We start from the raw sequence: 19,867 nt of genomic DNA on the forward strand, positions 1-19,867 counted from the left end.
CTAAACTCCGAGGTGCAGGGAGGACGTTGGCACAGGGTCTGGCTGGATTTTCAGGCTATGGTCTTTTATATTTGCACAAGTCCAGCTTGCTCACTCACTAACTCTTAAAAAGCACACATGGGAGGAAGGAGGACACACACTATTGCTCTTTAATAAGGTCTAGATCCATACATCCTTCTTTTTTTAATACTGCTTATCCTGGTCAAGGTCGCCGGGAGCCTATCGCAGGTGACTTTGGAAAAAAAAAAAATTAGGAAAAAGCAACACTGGGCGAAAACTTAAATGTTCCTATTTAATATTTAGAAATTTCTGAAAAAAGAAAAACAGGTGAGCCGTGATTGATCGTTGCTTGAGCCCTGAGCAACTGTGATGTCATTTACAGTTGACAGAAAGTGACAAAATTGCCACCCCCTGAGATGGCTAAAAAAAACGGGTAGCTTTTGCAGCTTTATTTATTTTCAACAAACACAATATTAACTCTTTGACTGCCAAAAACGTTAAATAACGTTTAGTAAAATCCTATGGAGGAGTGCCAAAGACGTTAAAAGACGTTTGTTTCAAAACAGAGGTGAAACTAACCATTTTCTATTGTGGATTACTGAAAAACGGAATAAGGTAGAAACAAATTTTTTCTTTCTGATGAAAGATGAGAGTCCAATCTATTTTTGGTAGTATGTGTGTTTCCATAGTCCAAACACATAATTTTCTATGGACCTTGAAAGATCAGTCAAAATGCTTAAAATCGGCTGGCACCCACGGCATCCCTTTTCTAAAAACGTCTGGCAGTCAAAGAGTTAATCAGAATGCTGCTTTGAACATATTGGGTTGACTTCTCCTTAGTACAGCAGTTTCTTTTGTCTTGATGGTCATATTCCAGTTGCTTTCACACTGCCTGCATAGTTAATAAAGATTTTATGAGGCTAACCGCTTTAGCTTGGAACCAAATCAACTCATTTTGCAGTATTTCCCACGGGGAAAATGATTTCAAGATTAGCACAATCAGCATCATCAGAAGCTGAAGATTCAGCTGTAACGTATAAGCTAACAGCCGGAATTGCACTATAGCTACATTTAGCTTGTGTTTGTGATTTTTTTTTTTTTTCTTAACAATTGCTAGAATCATTGTCACATTGTGTTTTAATGAGCACGGGCATGCGGTTCTAATAAATGAGAAAACACTTGATAAATGGAGGAAATTCCCTTACATTCCGCACAAGCATGAATACAATTTGATGCTGTTTTTACCGCGCTTCCAAGATGAATAACGTTATGAAAAGATTTTAAAATGATAAAAGATCATTCTTGTTTGAAGTAGGCTTGTGTGCAAGCAGAATAAATGTTGTGGCATTAAGCCTCTTGTTGTTTACTGACTCTGCCTGGTTCCCTTCTGATCCATTAGCAACAACGCACGTCCCTTTTTTTTTTTCTTCTGTCAAAGCAAAAGATGCACGACCTGTCCTGGACTGTCTGTTCAATAGCGTGTTGGCATTTGTTGACGAAAGCACTTCTTCATGTTTGTAGTGAGACAGCACACTGTGTTGTTCTCAGGTATTTTTATATGTAAGTCAAGATGCACTCTCAGGAAAAAAAGGCGCGTTCCTGCGAAACAGCCACTGGGCTTCTTTAAAACTCTTACACGTGCAGTTTTGGTTCACCCTCAAACTTGGCTGCCTCACAAGCTTATTATATTCCAGCTGCTTGTTTGTCACGGTCGTGAAATTTCAAGAAAGTAAACATTTATGTTGCGATCGCACAGCCAACAGCTTGATCAGAGAACCGGAATCTGGCAGTGGTTTCACTAGCTTGATTTTTTTTTGCTTTTGGGTACTTTGAAATGGAGTCAAAAGTTTGATACTGATGCCACCGCTCCTTTTATACTTTGCTCATTTTAGCCATGATATTTTGAACACGCTAGTTAGCATTAGCATGTTTGTACTATGCTAGTTCTAGAGTCTTGAGTTGGAATCTCATCTCAATGAGCTTTTAGAAGTCAAGTAATGGATGATTACATTTTTTACAGAAGCAAACTAGGAACTAGCTAGACAGAAATAATAAAAAAAAAAATCTATACTGCTTATCCTGGAGCCTATCACAGTCTACGCCCTGTTCTTGTCGCCAGTCAATCACAGTGCACGTATATAGTCATAGACAGACGGCCATTTACATTCACCATCGCAGATTGAGTGGAAATGAGCCCATGTTTCCTTTTTGCAGAAGTCAGGCATGAACATATTTACAACACCAAGCAAACGAGAAGGAGCAGCAGTATATGTGGCAGCTGTATGTGCAGATGTGCATTATTATTCATTCAACGAATTGTTTATGTCGAGTAACTATGTGAAATCCAAAGATGGTGTCGGTAGTGTCAATTTTAGCCGCCCTTTTTAAATTTAGTCTCAGTTTCAATCACGCTTGTTATTTTTTATCATATTTAGTCAACCTCATCCTGATTTTATTTAGTTAACTTTTAGTCGACTATAAATCTAGCATTTTAGCCTTTATTTTAGTCCAAGAAAACATCATTTTATTCGTCTAGTTTTAGTCAGGACAATCATTTAACCCCTGTATTATTAAAAAAATAAAATAAAATTGTCAGCCGATTATGTTGAACATCACAGTTGCTCAGGGAACGACCAATCACAGCTCACCTGTTTTCTGAAACTGAGCTGTGATTGGTTGTTACCTGTGACTTGAGCAACTGTGATGTCATCTTCAGTTGACAGCAAGTGTCAAAATGGCCGCCTGGTGAGATGGATAAAAACGGCTGAATTTTGATGCTTATTATTAACGCAATTTAGACCAGTGGGGCTGCATAGAACATATTGTCAAACTATTTTTGGGGGTTTTGACTTCCTCTTTAAATACTGTAAACCCTTCATACTATGTCGAGCCAAAAAAAAGAAAAGAAAAAAAGAAATTGGTTGGATGAATATGCTACGCTAAATACTAAAATATGCTACGCTACTAAAATGTTCTCTCATCTTTTTGATGAAAAACTTTTTTTTTTTTTTTAATAGAACGCTTGCGGAAACTTGTGTGAATTGACACGCACACACTCGAATGCTTTCTATTCCTTGTACGGAAAAACGCACGGCGTCCGTTCCCGCGGTCAGTGTGAATTGGGCGTTGGCTCCATCTTGTTGGGAAAAAAAAATAACACAAACTCTATAGTAGACTTTAGATGAAATGTTATCAATAATTAAAAATGAGAAATTTACAAACTGATGCGACCCCGGTGTCAGGTCCATCAAGTGAATCCAATTTCTGCAAGGCACCGCCGGGAAATAACACCTGGCTCATTTGTTATGCGCCTACAGTCACCTAATGTAAACACAAGCAATTCCCCGGGACTCGCCACATCATCCCAGATGCAGGACAGCGGGGCTCCGACCTTGGCTGACTTCACCGCCGTTGCCCCGCGCGGTCCGCACGCGCCATTTGGATGCGCGTATCTTTTTATTTACACACGGAACGCAATCACCCGCCCTCGTCCGTCCGAATTAGCTTTAATAAGCAGGTGGATTGTCTGCGGAGGATAAGCAATTTGCAACGACCTTGGAAAAGTGCGGCGCAGCAGTCATGGGCGAATCTGCTGGCGGTGTGAATAAATGCACCGTGCGGGCACATCTGGGTATGGAAAAGTTGCGGAATTTTTGACTGGAGAATCCGATCTGGCTTTTTTGCTTGCATACCAATGAGGTGCGGCTCATTTTCAAACCTCCCTGGTGCTGTTTTGCTTCAGTAACTAATACCGCCTGTGCGCTTCTTCACATGTTGACACATTCTCTAATTGAGCATATAAATTAGTTGGACTAATCAACTCATTCGCATCAGTGGGCGTGTTGAAAACACTGGCAAGTGAATATCAGGAGGTGAAAGATTAAAGAGTTTGGAAGGTTCTTATTAGAATGATGTGGATGTGGGGAAAACGGCGGCGCTCATGAAGCTGTCAGGCATGACGTAACGCGAGACCTCAGTTGGGCGAGCATCAAAGGAGCGTTTCGCTTCCTCTTGGCTTTTGTTTTTTTGTCCCCCCCCCCCCAAATATAATTCAATAGCCTACCCACCAATCAAGTGTGAGATTAAAGGAAGAGTTTGCGGTTTTAAAACTGCCAGCACGCTCTGAATGTAGCCTCACTTTCCTGAACTATAAATAAACTTACCACTGTGAGTGCGCGTGTGAATGCATGAGAATGAGAAACACCTTGTCAGTCACGCGGTTGGTTTCTGATTGGTTGTTTTTCCTCAGGCGCAATGGTTTCTTAAAAATCTAATTCGAGAGACGAGGTGGGCCCAGAGAGGGAAGATTTGTTTTCGCAGATTATTTATTTTACTCAAACTACTGTCTTTGCATTTAGAAAAAAATGACAAAATGTGATTATTTAAAAATCTTCCATCCGTCCATGCATGAAGGACATAGGACAGTGGTTCTGAACCCCACCAGTTTCCTGTGCGCATTCACCGAACCCATCTTTATTGAAAAATGGAATATGATTCTTCTGTTTTGCTGAGATGGAACCCAGGGGCGAATGAAAACCTCAGAGGGCCCAGAATTGAACCCTGTGGAACACCATACATTCCGTTTGACATGTGAATTCATATGGCACATATTCATCCAACCAATTTCTTTTTTTCTTTTCTTTTTTTTGGCTCGACATAGTATGAAGGGATTACAGTATTTAAAGAGGAAGTCAAAACCCCCAAAAATATTTTGACAATAATATGTTCTATGCAGCCCCACTGGTCTAAATTGCGTTAATAATAAGCATCAAAATCCAGCCGTTTTTATCCATCTCACCAGGCGGCCATTTTGACACTTGCTGTCAACTGAAGATGACATCGCAGTTGCTCAAGTCACAGGTAACAACCAATCACAGCTCAGCTTCAGAAAACAGGTGAGCTTTGATTGGTCGTTGCCTGAGCCCTGAGCAACTGTGATGTCATCTCTAGTCGACAGCAAGTGGCAAAATGGCCACCCCCTGAGATGGATAAAAAGTGGCAGGAATTTGCTTCGTAACTCTTATTCCACAAATGTAATATTAATCAGAATGTCATGTTTAGACTAGTGAGGTCATAACTTATTATTGTCAAGAAATGTCTAAGGTTGACTTCCACTAAGAAATCACATGACGTACCAACACAAGTTACACAGTCACAACAAGTCACTGCAGCACAGATGTCAAGTGATGTCACATGATCACCTGCAGCCAATGATGGCCAAGCAGAGTGTATCATCGCAAATCATTGGAGTCGGGTACGTCTTGGCCTCTGCCGAATCCCAGAGGCTGACTCACTGAACCCAGGTTGAGAACCACTGACATTGGACATACACATCGAAAAGCTTTAACCTAAGCGTTGCTGTGGAAACTGAAATATTTATGCCCACGTTAGATGTTCCACACCACTGCAGACTGCATCCACCATAGGAAATAAGGAAATTGCTCTTCGAGAAGTGATTTAAAAGTATTGCGAGATTTAATCCCGTCTGGCAGGCGTTTAAAAGTGTGACTTTGACACCCCCACCCAAAAAAAAAAAAAAAAAAACATTCCAGCAACCTTCACGAGTGGTCTGAAACGAGGGAACAGCTGCTCAAACTCACAAGGATGAAAGGTCTGACGTGAAGCTCGGGTCAAAGTCGCTATTAACACTTTGATATCGTCGTCTGCGGAGGTCGAGCGGGACATGGAAAATGATCGCTCGATTCCCGCTGCTACAAAACCGAAGAGTTCTCATTACTTAACATGAAGAATTTGTTTGAATGTGACTTTCATCTATTGAGTTTCATCCTGTCCCCTTCTCTCGTCTCAGAGTGCGGACGTTCCCAAAGGACTCGGCTTTACTGGGCAGAGACACGGTTCGAGCACTCATGTATTACGCCTTGAAGGTGTGGAGTGACATCGCACCGCTCAACTTCCACGAGGTGGCGGGAAGCGACGCCGACATTCAGATCGACTTCACTAAGGCCGACCACAATGACGGATATCCCTTTGACGGGCCCGGGGGCACGGTGGCCCACGCGTTTTTTCCCGGGGAGAGATTCACAGCTGGGGATACGCACTTCGATGACGACGAGGCTTGGACCTTCAGATCACCAGGTGAGGGGGTCGACATTATTTCTACTTGGCTGTTCTTACACATTAAGATGATTTCAAATTTAGTCTTAGTCCTAGTTTTACAGGGATGTGATTTTTCCGCTAATTCGTGGAATTCCGCTTTTTTTTTATCTCCAAAAATAAAAATTTAAAATTTCCGTTTTTTTTTTTTTTTTTTTTTTTTTTTTTAGTAGTTCATTGTGTAGGCACATGACTCCGACAGATAACATCTTCTGCTATAACAAAGACATTTGTGGTATGTTCTAATATGAATTACTTTTTTATTTGGTCATGATACAATTATTTGTTCATGAAATTTGAACTCTTCAACATTATTTATGTGTTAACTTAGTAATCACATTAGTTAGATATGATGATATTCTCAGTGATAGTTTTTAAAAGCAAAGGCAGTCCAATGTTTTTGAATGTGACTGATTTTGAGTTGACTAAAACTGCCATTTTATATGGGATAGTTTAATATACATTGAAAATTTATGCTGTTGTTTTGTCTATTTCTTTGTCATGTGAGTGCATTGAAAGTACTTAAAAACACGGAAAACCCATGAGCTCCGGGGGGCCGGCGGCCCCCAGACCCCCGGCTAAATTTTCAGATAATTTCACTTTGGTCAAATCACATCCCTGTAGTTTTAGTCTCGGTTCAGTTCACGCTTGTAAAATGTTATCACATTTAGCCAACCTTTAGTTAAGTTGTAGACAACTATTAGTATTTAGTCCAAGAAAATGTAATTTTATTGGTCTAGTTTTAGTCAACAAAAAGTGTTTCATTTTAGTCAGGATAATCCCTTTTACGTTTCATTTTTTAATTAGTGTGTGGCCTATTATTTTATTTGATCTCAATTGTTTTAGTTCATTTTAGTTTTTAGTTTGCCAGGCAATTTGTGTGAACTATAGTTCGCACGCAGCTATGTGACCTCACTAGTCTAAACATGACATTCTGATTAAGATTACATTTGTGGAATATGAGGTATGCAGCAAAATCCAGTCGTTTTTTTTATCCATCTCAGGGGGTGGCCATTTTGACATCACAGTTGCTCAGGCAATGACCAATCACAGCTCACCTGTTTTGCCTGAGCAACTCTGATGTCATCTTCAGTCGACGGGCAAGTGGCAAAATGCTCGCCCCCTGCGATGGATAAAAACGGCTGGATTTTGCTGCTTAACTAATATTAACCCGAATACTATATTTAGACTAGTGGTGCTACATAGAACAGATTATTACTTACTTACATATTATATAACTAAACTTACAATCCAACTAAAACCATAGTTTGCTGGCTCGTATCGCAGTTAGCACAATTTCAACTTCACACACCATTATATCAATTGGCTACTATCGCTACATGCTACACGCTAGTACGTTAGCGGTCGGCTTAACGTTATTGTTGGAACATTATGTTTATTTATTATAAAAAATTATCGTTGACGGATCGTTTTGTTTAGTTAGGGAGTTTCTAGTTCAGTTTTTAAAATGAACACTAGCACAGACAAAATTGTTAAAAACAAGCATTTCACCTTTAAGCTGCTGTTGTTTCAGTAAACATTATGGTTTTTTTTTGTTCTTAGTATGTAGCGTACCACCATTTTGCTCGTGTGTGTATATATAAAGTACGATGAGGCCATTTTTGTGGCGTTCCATGGATCCACAGCGACTTAAAGCTTCTCGATCCAAAACTAGAGCAGGCTTTATTAAGGATTCAAGCATTCCCTTTAGGCCCCTTCATGTCCCAGTCTCTTGAGTTAATATTTATTTATCATTATAATGCGAATTTAAAATTTAAACAGGGTCTCATACTGAGTTATGACGAAAATAGAGGTGATATTTTCCCCTCCTAAGAGGTGTAAAATATTTCCTTAGTCCCTCCAAATGTTATCAACAATCCACTCCATTACACCAATCCTATTAAAGCACTGTAGTTTCAAGAAATCTGTTTTATAAGATTCAGCTAGCGGGTGATTAATAATGAATGAAACATTTTAAGAACTTTCTTAACTTCTCACTAATAAAACCGTTGTCAGACTTCATGAAGAGTTTTTCGGTTGTTGTTTAAGCGCCGTGCTAAAAACAATCAATATTGGGACACGATGATGGCGCTTTGACGGCCGAATACGGATGTAACGAGGCTCTTTTGAATCCCTCATTGTTTTGCATTTCAAGTCTTGATGCTTTTTACTACTTTTAACCTGTCATATGTTTTGTTCTAGTTACCTTTACATGCCCATGTGTAAACTTAAAATCTATTGACTGGGGTGGAAAATAACCTCCCTAACACAAACACTTGACACAAATCAAATGAGTCACATATTCATATTTTCATAAAATGTTTGTCTATTGACTCAAAACTCCCATAGCTGTCAAAATTATGATTCCACTCGCATTCTGCTGAGCATCTGTTGGCCCTCAGATATTTTGTCAAAAATAGAAGCCCCTATGAAGATGGATGACATATTAGAGAATGTTATGCTTTGCTTTCAACCCCCTGTGGAGAGCGGGAGATGCAGCATGTGCCAACCGGTAGTAGAATCATTTAGCAGTCTGCAAGCCCCCCAGTCCCCTTCTTCAAAAAATCTCTTTTTTCATGCCAACCTGCTAATATATTCCAATTAGATTTTATTTATTTAAATAGGAGGGATGCATGGCACAGAAAGTGGATCGTTGGATAATGTCATGAAGTTATGAAGTCTCAAAGTGTATTTTTCTCTTCAAGGTCTTGTTCGTTTTCAAATTAGGTGAGTCAAATATCGCTGTGAAATGCTTTTGGTGTCCTCATCAGAATCACTCGGTCATCATAAAAATGTAGCAGAATAATGAAATTCTGAAGTCTCATAAGTGGCTAAATATTTGCACACCAGTGCAATGATGAGTTTCTTAAGATATGTGTCCTTCATCCTAATTTTTTAATTGGATGTATATGATTTTGGCACATCCCACTCACTGCTCTACTAACTACAATTTAATAAGTTTAATAAATGGTTACATTTTTAATTTTGCAAACTACCCCCCCCCCCCCCCAAAAAAAAAGAGAAAATATTTTATCGTCCAACACAAGTTGTTTGATAAAGCGAGTCATTTTGACCTTGCATAATTTAATTTTCATGATCATTTTTGCATGCATCCCTGAAATTGTTGTTCACTCTGTCATGATGGAGGAACGTGCCAATAAAAACTTGGAAACTACCAAACGAAAGATTAGAGTTTCTTGTTTCAGGAAAAAAAAAAGGTAATTTATGTTTCAGTTTTGCAGCAATTAGCATTAGAATATAGCTAAGGTTCGTCATTATTCACAAATCTATTTCAAATTGTGGGGAAAACTGCTTTGTTTCAACAGGGCCCTGGTTGATCTATTTTGCTCTGCTGCCACCTGCTGGCCGTTTTTGTAATAACTGGCATTTCCGCAACCGTTCTGTGCAGTTGAGAGGCTGCATCAAAGCCTTCTGTATGCTTTAATATAAAAAAAATATTTAAAAAAATTGGGATACTTAAAACATTTAAAATAGAACGTATATATATGTTTTTGGGAGCAAATGAGTTAATAACATGGCATTTTTCGAAATGTTCTTAAATGAATGCATGAAAATGACAATTCAAGTATATGGAGGAGGCGATTCTCTCTTTGGTATTTAAACTATCCAAGTGTGGAGTCACAGAACACTACGATAAGCGGCCATGTCAGATATTCTGAGGATGTTGTTGTAGTCGACTTGCTTCTTGCAAACAGGAGAATTAAAAAAAAGGGTCCGAAGTGTCCTTGGAAGTTGAACAATATTTTTTAAAAGGATTATTAATGTGACAGGAGAATAATTAACAGACAGTGTCCTTTGTAACTGTAGCGCTTGGCTTATTTTTTTTTTTTATAATTTTCTCCTTTACGAAGCTACTTCCTTCATACGCTTTTAAAAAAACGTATCCCTTTGCGCAAATCAAACTTCTCCAATAATAGAACCAGTGTCTTCTATAAGGCTGCTAGTCTGTCATATTGACGTTTTTCAAACGTTCTTTTTATCATCAAATCTAACTCTTTGACTTTTCTTGTAAAGGCAGATAATGTGCAATATAAAAACATCATTTCCCAAAAGGAGATAAATCCCGTCCCTGAAAGTGTCGCCTGTCCTTGCAAACCCTCTCAAAGTTTCTGACTGGTCTGCTCCAAGGATTTAACAATCAGACACTATCTGTTCACGCTCCTTGCTAATTATGGAGTTCTAAATGTATTTCTTTGTGCAAACACTTGAAAGGATATTAGTTACACAGTTCACTGTTTATCTGTGCAGACGGATCCTCACAGAATGGATTTAGGTTGCAGCATGAACCCGTACAAGAATAGCGCTTTGCGGACGACTAACCTCCACCAAGGCCGAGTCGTGCCAATCATGTTTTTTTTTTTTTTTTTTTACTTGTTTGAAAATAAAGTCGTGCAAGGCCATACTTTTCCACTTGATGGATCCGGCCGGGCACTGCACCAATTAGCTCCCAATGCAAGTAGACTGTAACTGCGTCAAATAAATCCTCTCCTCAATCAAAACAATTCTACTCCCTCCTGCTTTTGCACTTAGCGAACAGAATAAAATTACACTTAATGAGTAAATGTGATTCACAGTAGTAAACTAATACAGCGAATGTGGTATATTAGTGTGTCATGATTATATGCTGATCAAGATAATAAACCCTTGCTCATTTGCATTTCCAACCACCTTCATGAACTGCGTTATTGGCTGTCTGACAAACGCAAGCCTTTATCTATCTCATTATGTTCCGTATATTCCCCGGCTAGTTGCTAGCTTATCTGTTTACCTTTTAACGCGTTAGAAGGATGGTGAATTTATTATTTGCAAACAGCAAATAATACCGATAAGAGCACTCACAGCAAACTTGATAATATGTACGTATTATTCCCAAAAGTGTGAAGTGGAGTACACTCAATCGACGGGTTGCGGTTTTGTTTTTGTTTTTATTTGTAACCTCTTTGCCTTAAACTTGTATCTTGCTCTCCCCCATTTAGCCATCGATGCTGTTTGGGGCTGTCGGATCTAAATTACATGCTGTCTTTACTATTGTTGCAAACTCAGCATGTCTTTGTTAAACAAGGCCTCTGATATGTCCCGTGTCCCTTGTTTGGTTCTGCAGCCACTCGATCTGTTCTTTCAATTAAAGCGTCATGTTTCAGAGCTGACGACTTGCCGGATGTAAGACACTTCCATGTCCACATTCAAAAAGAGCAGGGTGACCATATGTCCTTTTTTGCCTGGTCGTCCTATATTTTAACTCTTTGACTGCCAGACGTTTTCAGAAAAGGGATGCCGTGGGTGCCAGCCGATTTAAGCATTTTTGACTGATCTTTCAAGGTCCACAGAAAATGATATGTTTGGACTATGGAAACACACATACTACCAAATGAAAGATTGGACTCTCATCTTTCATCAGAAAAAAAGTTTGTTTCTACCTTATTCCGTTTTTCAGTAATCAACAATAGAAAATGGTTAGTTTCACCTCTGTTTTGAAAAAAAAACGTCTTTTAACGTCTTTGGCACTCATCCATAGTATTTTACTAAACATTATTTAACATTTTTGGCAGTCAAAGAGTTAAAAAAAAAAAAAAGAATTAGCCCTCCAGAATGTACCAATTATGTTCTTGTGTTGCTAGAAAATAGTTCAACTAAAATGTTAGGATGTTGTCGGGGTTAGGGTTAGGGTAAGTATTTCACAAAATGGTGAAGTGTGATATTTAATGCAATCATTTAAAGAGGAAGTCAACTGCAATACAATTTTCTTGACAATAATATGTTCTATACAGCCCCACTAGTCTAAGTACGGTATTGTGGTTAGTATTGGGTCAGTGTAATATGAGTTAAGCAGCAAAATCCAGCCGTTTTTATCAATATCAGAAGGCAATAATTTTGCCACTTGCCGATTTAAGCATTTTTGACTGATCTTTCAAGGTCCACAGAAAATTATGTGTTTGGACTATGGAAACACACATACTACCAAATGAAAGATTGGACTCTCATCTTTCATCAGAAAAAAAAAGTTTGTTTCTACCTTATTCCGTTTTTCAGTAATCAACAATAGAAAATGGTTAGTTTCACCTCTGTTTTGAAAAAAAAACGTCTTTTAACGTCTTTGGCACTCCTCCATAGGATTTTACTAAACGTTATTTATTGTTTTTTGGCAGTCAAAGAGTTAACAAAAGTGGGGAATAAAGTTAAACTAATACAAATAGTTCAAATAAAATTTTGACGTCTATAGCCGTCAATGGCAGTGAATGAGTTAATTTTTTTAATTTTTTTTTTTTTTATACATCCTGCCCGGGTGTCATGCTACTATACAATAGTATATAAGAGGGAGAGAAAAAAAACGGCAGCAAAAAAAAATAATCAATGTATTTTTTCCACAAACCATTTTGTCATAAAGAAAAAAGCAACCCACCCAATGTAAATGCTATTTATTTGTTCCATCGCAAAGAACTCAAATTTGTCCCAGAGTTAATGGATTCTATTATATTAACTGACAGATCTCCATTTGAAGCTGCCAACTCACATTACTGCGAAGTGACAAGTTCGCCACACTTTCCTCTTCCTAATTCTGTTTGCCAGCAGCCGTGCTCATCTTTTTGTATTTTGTTTTATCTCGGCAGCAGTCCCCAGCCTTTTTAGTTTTTGGATCTCGGATGTTTGCTTTTCATTTTCTTGAATCAACACCCTGCTGATGAACCAATCAGGTGTTTGTCTCCAATGCATTTTCATCTGCTCCCGCAAATAGAATAAAAGCGTTTCAAATTGTGCGCCGTAAAAATTTTTACTATTTAATGGGTTCCAGGTGGCTGTTTGACCTGTTTGGATTTTGGAACATAATTTCCCATAGGAAAATATTATCTGTTCCAGGATGAAACCATCCTAAAACCTTATATTGGCCATTTTGGAACAAAATTGACATCAAATCAAGTCTCTGCATGGTGAATTCTTAATGTGAGTCTTAAGTCAACCCAAAACGTTTCTTTACAATAATATGTTGTATGGGCCACTACTAGTCTAAACACGGCATTCTGATTAAAATAGTTTTTGTGCAATATGAGCTAAGCAGCAAAATCCTCCCTTTTATTATTATTATTATTATTATTGTCTCAATTGTGACAGTTTTTAAAATGAAGTCAACCATCACCCAATTTTTTTTTTTTTATAGTGTTTTTCTTATTAGGGTGGAGCTGGAGCCACAACTGTCGAATATTGTACTGAAGTTATATAAAATCACAGAATCGTGATAAAATTGAAACCATATTGCCATGTTTTGCTTCAATTCAGTGGACGTCGCGCGACACCGATGCTATTTGTTAGCCCAGCATTATTTTTATGCATTAGGATTAAGCTAGCAGACATCAAGGCAAATTTATGTGGTTGTTTTAAATACTCAATGTGTTGTTCTTTAGTTGAACAGTAAACTTCAACTGAGATTGGCGATATATGATATTTGAGGATCTTTTTTTTTTCTTCTTCTTCTTAAAAATATTGGTTGAATTCCAAATTGACTGACTTATTAGAGCTTCCAATCGGGTCCCACGCAACCACAGGAGTCAATAGTGGAAAGTGTCAGAATGTTACAATGGTACAAGAATCAAATCCCATCAAAGAGAATAGCCGCGGGCTAGTTGGCCTCCTTCTCATTTCCATCCAGCGCATGCTATCACAATCTCATTAAACTAGCCATCTGGGCTGCAGGCAATGTTTTATAGCATTTCTGTGCTAAATCCAAAGTTTACACAGTGTGTTTACTGTGCATCGCTATAATTACTTTTCCCAATAACCTATCTGGCCTTCAAAAGCTTGATTAGCTCGGTGCATGTATAATATGCCGTATGATTCAGTGATATTGTTTGGCTCGTGATTGCGCGATCGCTTTTTTTTCTGCCCTCGCAGTCGCTGCTTTTGTATTTCGATTCATCCGTACACATAAGGTTGTTTTTTGTTTTTTTTCTTTCCTGGGAAGATGATGGCATGATTTCTTCTTTGTGTCGTGTTCTTTTCTTCACCATCCTCTCGTGCCCTCGTCTCTGTGTACTAGGAGAGACTTTTCTTCTATAATGCGCCGTCTTTGGATCCCCGGTGTTGTCGCGGGAACGAGCTCAGGTTACATATTTGCCTTTGAGTACAGCACAACAAGCAGGCTAATACTCACATTTCTGCAAATCTGAATCTGTACTGAGCTATTGTCTTGTTTAGTGGAGCCTGACAAGAAGCTTTTTGAGGCTTTCCCTTTTTATATGTATACATATATACATATTTGAGCATTATGGGGAAATGCACTTTAATCACCTGCAGCTTTTCTTTTTTTTTTACGTGTCTCCTCTGCACTTTGCTTTTGATTGGCAGCCCCGAGGACTGGGGCGCTATTACCATAGTTATCTCACTCCACCACATGGCCGACAGCACTCACAGCCACCGAAGCCGTCTGCCTTGCCTCTCAACCTATAGGCTTCACTGGTGAAAGGGCACAAACACGCAAACAGTCGTCATTTTAGTTCTATAAAAGTCACACAAGTATAGCAGAAAACTCCGCTGAATAAAATAGACCTTCTTATCATAAATGTATGCAGTTTGCATGTAGTGGAACAGATATTTAAGTCATTCTCATTTTAAACTAATGTTCTCCATAATATTTTAGAAATTATTAATTTTATGCTCAAGATGTCACTCACACTGTGTGGCAAAACAAAAATGATGAAAAGCACTCACATACACACACGCCTCCGATTTGCATGTTCTCCCTGTGGTATAGAAAATGGATTTAGCAGGATCATCTGGTTATTTTATTGCTAACCTTTAGCCATTATTTTGGGTGTGGAATCGATTTATTTGGATCACTGGTGCACTTTGTGGCAATATCACGTAAAACAAAAAGCAACTTGAGAGGTTAGCCCTTTAAATGCTAACTGATCTAGAGTCGATTTTGTTTTGACTTTTTGTAGCCTATTTTTCCTCACAAATGTTGTTTGAGCTTCCAATTGTGGGGTGACTACATAAGAGCCTGTTCCAACAACCAGGGGATTTAAATATGGTATTCTGGTTAATATTGTGAGTTAAGCAGCAAAATCCAGCGTTTTTTTAATCCATCTCTGGGGGCGGCCATTTTGCCACTTGCTGTCGACTGAAGATGACATCACAGTTGCTCAGGGCTCAGGCAACGCCCAATCACAGCTCAGCTTCAGAAAACAGGTGAGCTGTGATTGCCTGAGCCCTGAGCAACTGTGATGTCAAAATGGCCGCCCCCTGAGATGGATAAAAATGGCTGAAATTCGCTGCATAACTCATATTCCACAAATGTAATATCAATCAGAATGTCATGTTTAGATCAGTGAGGTCACGTGTAACATATTATTGTCAAGAAATGTTTTAAGTTGACTTCACCTTTAACCAAAGAGATTTTGATTTCATCTTGGTGTACTTGTTGGAAGTGATGGCAGAACACTAAATCTCAAATTTTAGGTCAATTGGGGGGGGGGGGGGGAGTGGCTTCCTTCCTTTGAACCCTTATATAGCTCCAACTACTGGGCAGTACCCTTTTTTCTGCGATATAAGGGTTCAAAGGAAGGTGGCCATGCCCGTTTTTGCAGGGGGTGGGGGGTCCACATTCTCAAAGCCCTGCTCTGATTGACTTAAAATGTGAGGTTTAATGTTGCTTGATTTTAATGGAACTTGGTGTACATGATGATAGTGATGGCACAACACTAAACCTCAAATTTTAAGTCAATCGGAGCAGGGATTTGGCAACTATGGCCCACTACATTTTCAGCAAAAAGGGGTGTGGCCTCGGCGGGCTTTATCTGTCATACCCATGCTTCAAGTGACCTATTTTTTTTGTTTAAGTTTATTCACAATAATAGACATTAGCCACTAAAACTAAAATGAGTAAAACCACTCACACATCGGTGTTTTGTCTTTTGTTCGTGTCTTCTTCAGACTCTCACGGGATGGACCTGTTTGCAGTCGCCGTCCACGAGTTTGGTCACGCCATCGGCCTTGTCCACACCTCAGCCATGGAGTCCATCATGAGACCGTACTACCAGGGTCCTGTCGGAGACCCTCTGAAGTACAACCTCCCCTATGAAGACAAAGTCCGCGTCTGGCAGCTCTACGGTACGATTGCTTTATGTGGAAAAAGACTGAGCTGAATAATAAAAATATATTGATTAATGAAAACATGGATGAAGTTAATTGGGTATCTTTTGGGCGTTTGACCTTATCACACCCTGTGTTGATAGAGGCGGCGCGCGGGGGACGGAATAATGATAATGGAGTTGAAAATGAAAAAGAGTGGTGGGGAGTGAGGCACTGTGAAAGAGGACAATGGAAATAAATGAATTTGAATCCCTGCTCACAAATGATGTAGCATGAGACAGCAAATCAGTCAATTCTCCACTTAAATAAACAAAATAATCCATCATTGGTTACCCATGAGTGATGTCATCGTATGCTTCTTTTGACTCAATACTTCCTTTAGGTTTCTCAACACGTCCAATTATTGTTGGCGGATGCTAGATAGAGGTGGCAAATCCAGGTCCAGAAAGTAAAAACCCTGCCACAGTTTGGCTTTAGCTAGCTAGCTCCCTAGCAGGTAAACAAGCACCATGGGAGCTAGCTAGGTAGATAGTTAGCTAGCTAGCTCCCTAGCAGGTAAACGAGCACCATGGGAGCTAGCTAGGTAGATAGTTAGCTAGCTAGCTCCCTAGCAGGTAAACGAGCACCATGGGAGCTAGGTAGCTAGTTAGCTAGCACCTGGGGCTAAAGCCAAACTGTGTGGCAGGGTTTTTTACTTTCTGGACCTGGATTTGCCACCTCTGATGCTGGAATCAATAATCCCAACTTTTCTTCAACTGTTTGGCCTTCTCAGGTGTCAGAGACTCGGTGTCCCACACCACTCAACCCGGCAATCCCTCCCAGACAGCGGAGCCTCCAGTCCTGCTGGACCTCCCAGAAAACAGATCGTCTGTCTTGTAAGTAGACGATCCGCCTGTATTTAATGCAAACACCAACAACTTTTTCCTTTTTACTCTTCTGGTGTTCTGAAAAACACACAAATGTACACACTCCTGATCGATTCTCACCCTTAAACCTTAGTCTTTGCCATCAGCCTTTGTGAAAGATGTTGTATTAATGGTCAATGGTAAAATGAAGCTTCATGAAGCACTTGCGATATTTTTTGACTCCTCTAGATGGCGCTTTTGGTTTAAAGACAAAGGCTAGTGCAACACAACTTGATTAAATGTCCATTGCATCTTTAAACCAAGAGTGGCATCTAGAGGAGTCAAAAAGTATCACAAGTGCTTCATGACGCTTCGTTTGCTCTTCACTACCGATAAGGGAATTCCAACTGTGTGAAAGTATAATGCCCCACTAACAGCAGCTAAGTTCAAGTCCTGAAAGTGCCATGTCCATCTTAAGGCGGAACAAATGATCCTCATCAGCTCAACATAAAAGCACAAAAGCAAGGTGTTAAGTAAATATATGATCAGACCTCAGCCCGCTGAGCACCAAAGCAGTAACTTAGCTTGCTTTTTGGCTTTTCTTTATTGCGACACGTATTCCAAAGGTACGACCAGTATGTTACAAATTAAGGATGTTCAACATCACTTTTTTACTCAACTATTCTGTTCTTTATTGAAAAACAAAGTGTGATTTTACATGGCCATTAGTGATGGGCAAATGAAGCTTCATGAAACACTTGTGATACATTCTTGGTTTAAAGATGTAATGGAAATGTAACAAATTTCTATTGCACTAGCATTTACCTTTAAACCAAGAGCATCATCTGGAGGAGTAAAAAAAAAATTGATACTATAAATACTAATAAAGTCATAGTTTGACCCTGCAATACACAGAGTTGGCAAATCCAGATCCAGGAAGTAAAAACCCTGCTTTAGCCCCATGTGTTAGCTAGCTAGCTTCCTAGCTAGCTCCCATGATGCTCGTTTACCTGCTAGGGAGCTAGCTAGGGGCTAAAGCCAAACTGTGGTAGCCTGCAACAATGTTGTATACAGTAGTGATGGGAAAATGAAGCCTCATGAAGCTTCATGAAGCACTTTTACTATTTTTATTACTCCTCTAGATGGTGCTCTTGGCTCCATTACAAAGGCTAGTGCAATGAAAATGTATTACATTTCCACTGCCCTTTTTAAACCAATAGCGCCATCTAGAGGAGTCAAAAAATATCACAAGTGCTTCATGAAGCTTCATTTGTCCATCACTAGTGGCAGGGTTTTTTCTTTCTGGACCTGGATTTGCCACCTCTGGGAATACATGAAATCTATTTCCATTATGTAAAATCCAAACAAATGGTAGGTCAACCGAAGGATATACAATATGATCAGTGAATATGTGCAGGACACTAATTGGTCTAAACAGACATATAACCACTTTTAGTATTCTTTAGAAAGCCCACAAGGGAGTGGGGCTTGATAAATAGCACCCTTTTCAGCACGCAAACAATTATGCCTTGGGTTGCTGTCAAGCAGCCACAATGCAAAAAAAAAAACCTTGCGCTTTGATATGTTAATCATCCGCCAAAGCAGGCTGAATCCTGTTCAAGTTATTACACTTGATTGGAACGAAGCGTGTTTTTCTACTGTAGGTCTGAGGAAATACATTGACAGCCACACAAGTCCATTTTAATTAATATAAAAAAAAAAGAATGTGGAGCCCCTAGGAATCAATCAGATGAGAAAATCCTGCTTCCTCTCTATAATGAGCTTTCTCCCATGTGGCCCTGAGGTCGGGGCAAGCTGCCTCTTTTTTTTTCACGGGCGAGGTCTCAATATTTGACCACTAGGCAGCAGTGTTGTGTCAACAGAGCTGTGTTTGTTTAGAATAGGAGAGCTGACTGCCTCCCACGCACAGTGGCCGCCCTGTGGGTCCAATGGCTTCATCATTGGCAGGCCGGCCACGTCACTACTTGAAATCACTTATTATCCTAGTGGATAAATGCACTTGGGGTGGGGGAAGGGGGGGGGGTTGTCTGCATGAGAGCATCTCACCCAGTGTTTAGCCTATTTGACACATCCAGCTTTTCTCACCTAGGTGACTGCAAACATTTAATTATTCTTTCCCTCCCTCTATTGTCGATCCCGCACAGGCTGGTGCACGATTCCCCCGACAGATGCGCCGGTCACTTTGACGCCGTCGCCCAAATCCGAGGGGAGGCCTTCTTTTTTAAAGGTACTTAAACCTCGAAAAGGAGCCCCGCGTACAAGACAAGCAGAGCGACGGATGGCAGATGATTGTGAGCCAGAGACAAGGAAGAGGTGAAAGGAGATAAATTGAAAGGAAGAGACGGGCTTGTGGGCGATCCGGCGATCAATAGGAAGCCAAGTGATGTGTTGGTCCCAGCGCGCTCCTCACGCAGCATCAGTGAATTTAACGCTCTAAACAAAATGCTCCAACAGGCTGCCTCGCTTTAGACGTATTATCTGTTTAATGCCCGGTGTGTCTTTGCTTGCTCATTAGCTGTGGTGACTAATACGTCTGCAGAATAGCTCGCCAAAATGTGTTTAATAAGGTCATTCTGCATTTATTAACTGAAGTTTAGCCTCATGTTAAATATGCAACAGTGCTGACGCCGAGCACAAATTCGGAATGGGAAGCACAACCCGGGGTACGTACGTACGTATGTTGTTAAATTAATACCATAGTTGATTTTATTCATATTGAATGAAAACAATAGTTGTTGTCATGGGAGTACGCTCTCTGTTTAATTATCCAAAAATCTAATAGT

At 39.7% G+C, this 19,867-nt stretch overlaps 1 protein-coding gene across 1 annotated transcript in view; it reads left to right on the forward strand.

Annotated features, from left to right (window-relative positions):
• Window positions 1-19,867, forward strand: part of LOC144034234 (matrix metalloproteinase-17-like) — a 74,270-nt gene that overhangs the window by 48,162 nt on the left and 6,241 nt on the right. Inside the window, exons 5-8 of the mRNA XM_077542851.1 lie at window positions 5,810-6,096; window positions 16,060-16,236; window positions 16,991-17,093; window positions 19,229-19,311. Coding sequence (XP_077398977.1) covers window positions 5,810-6,096; window positions 16,060-16,236; window positions 16,991-17,093; window positions 19,229-19,311 — 650 coding nt within the window. The remainder of the gene's footprint in view (window positions 1-5,809; window positions 6,097-16,059; window positions 16,237-16,990; window positions 17,094-19,228; window positions 19,312-19,867) is intronic.

Source organism: Vanacampus margaritifer, chromosome 14, assembly GCF_051991255.1.
Source record: "Vanacampus margaritifer isolate UIUO_Vmar chromosome 14, RoL_Vmar_1.0, whole genome shotgun sequence".
NCBI lineage: Eukaryota > Metazoa > Chordata > Actinopteri > Syngnathiformes > Syngnathidae > Vanacampus > Vanacampus margaritifer.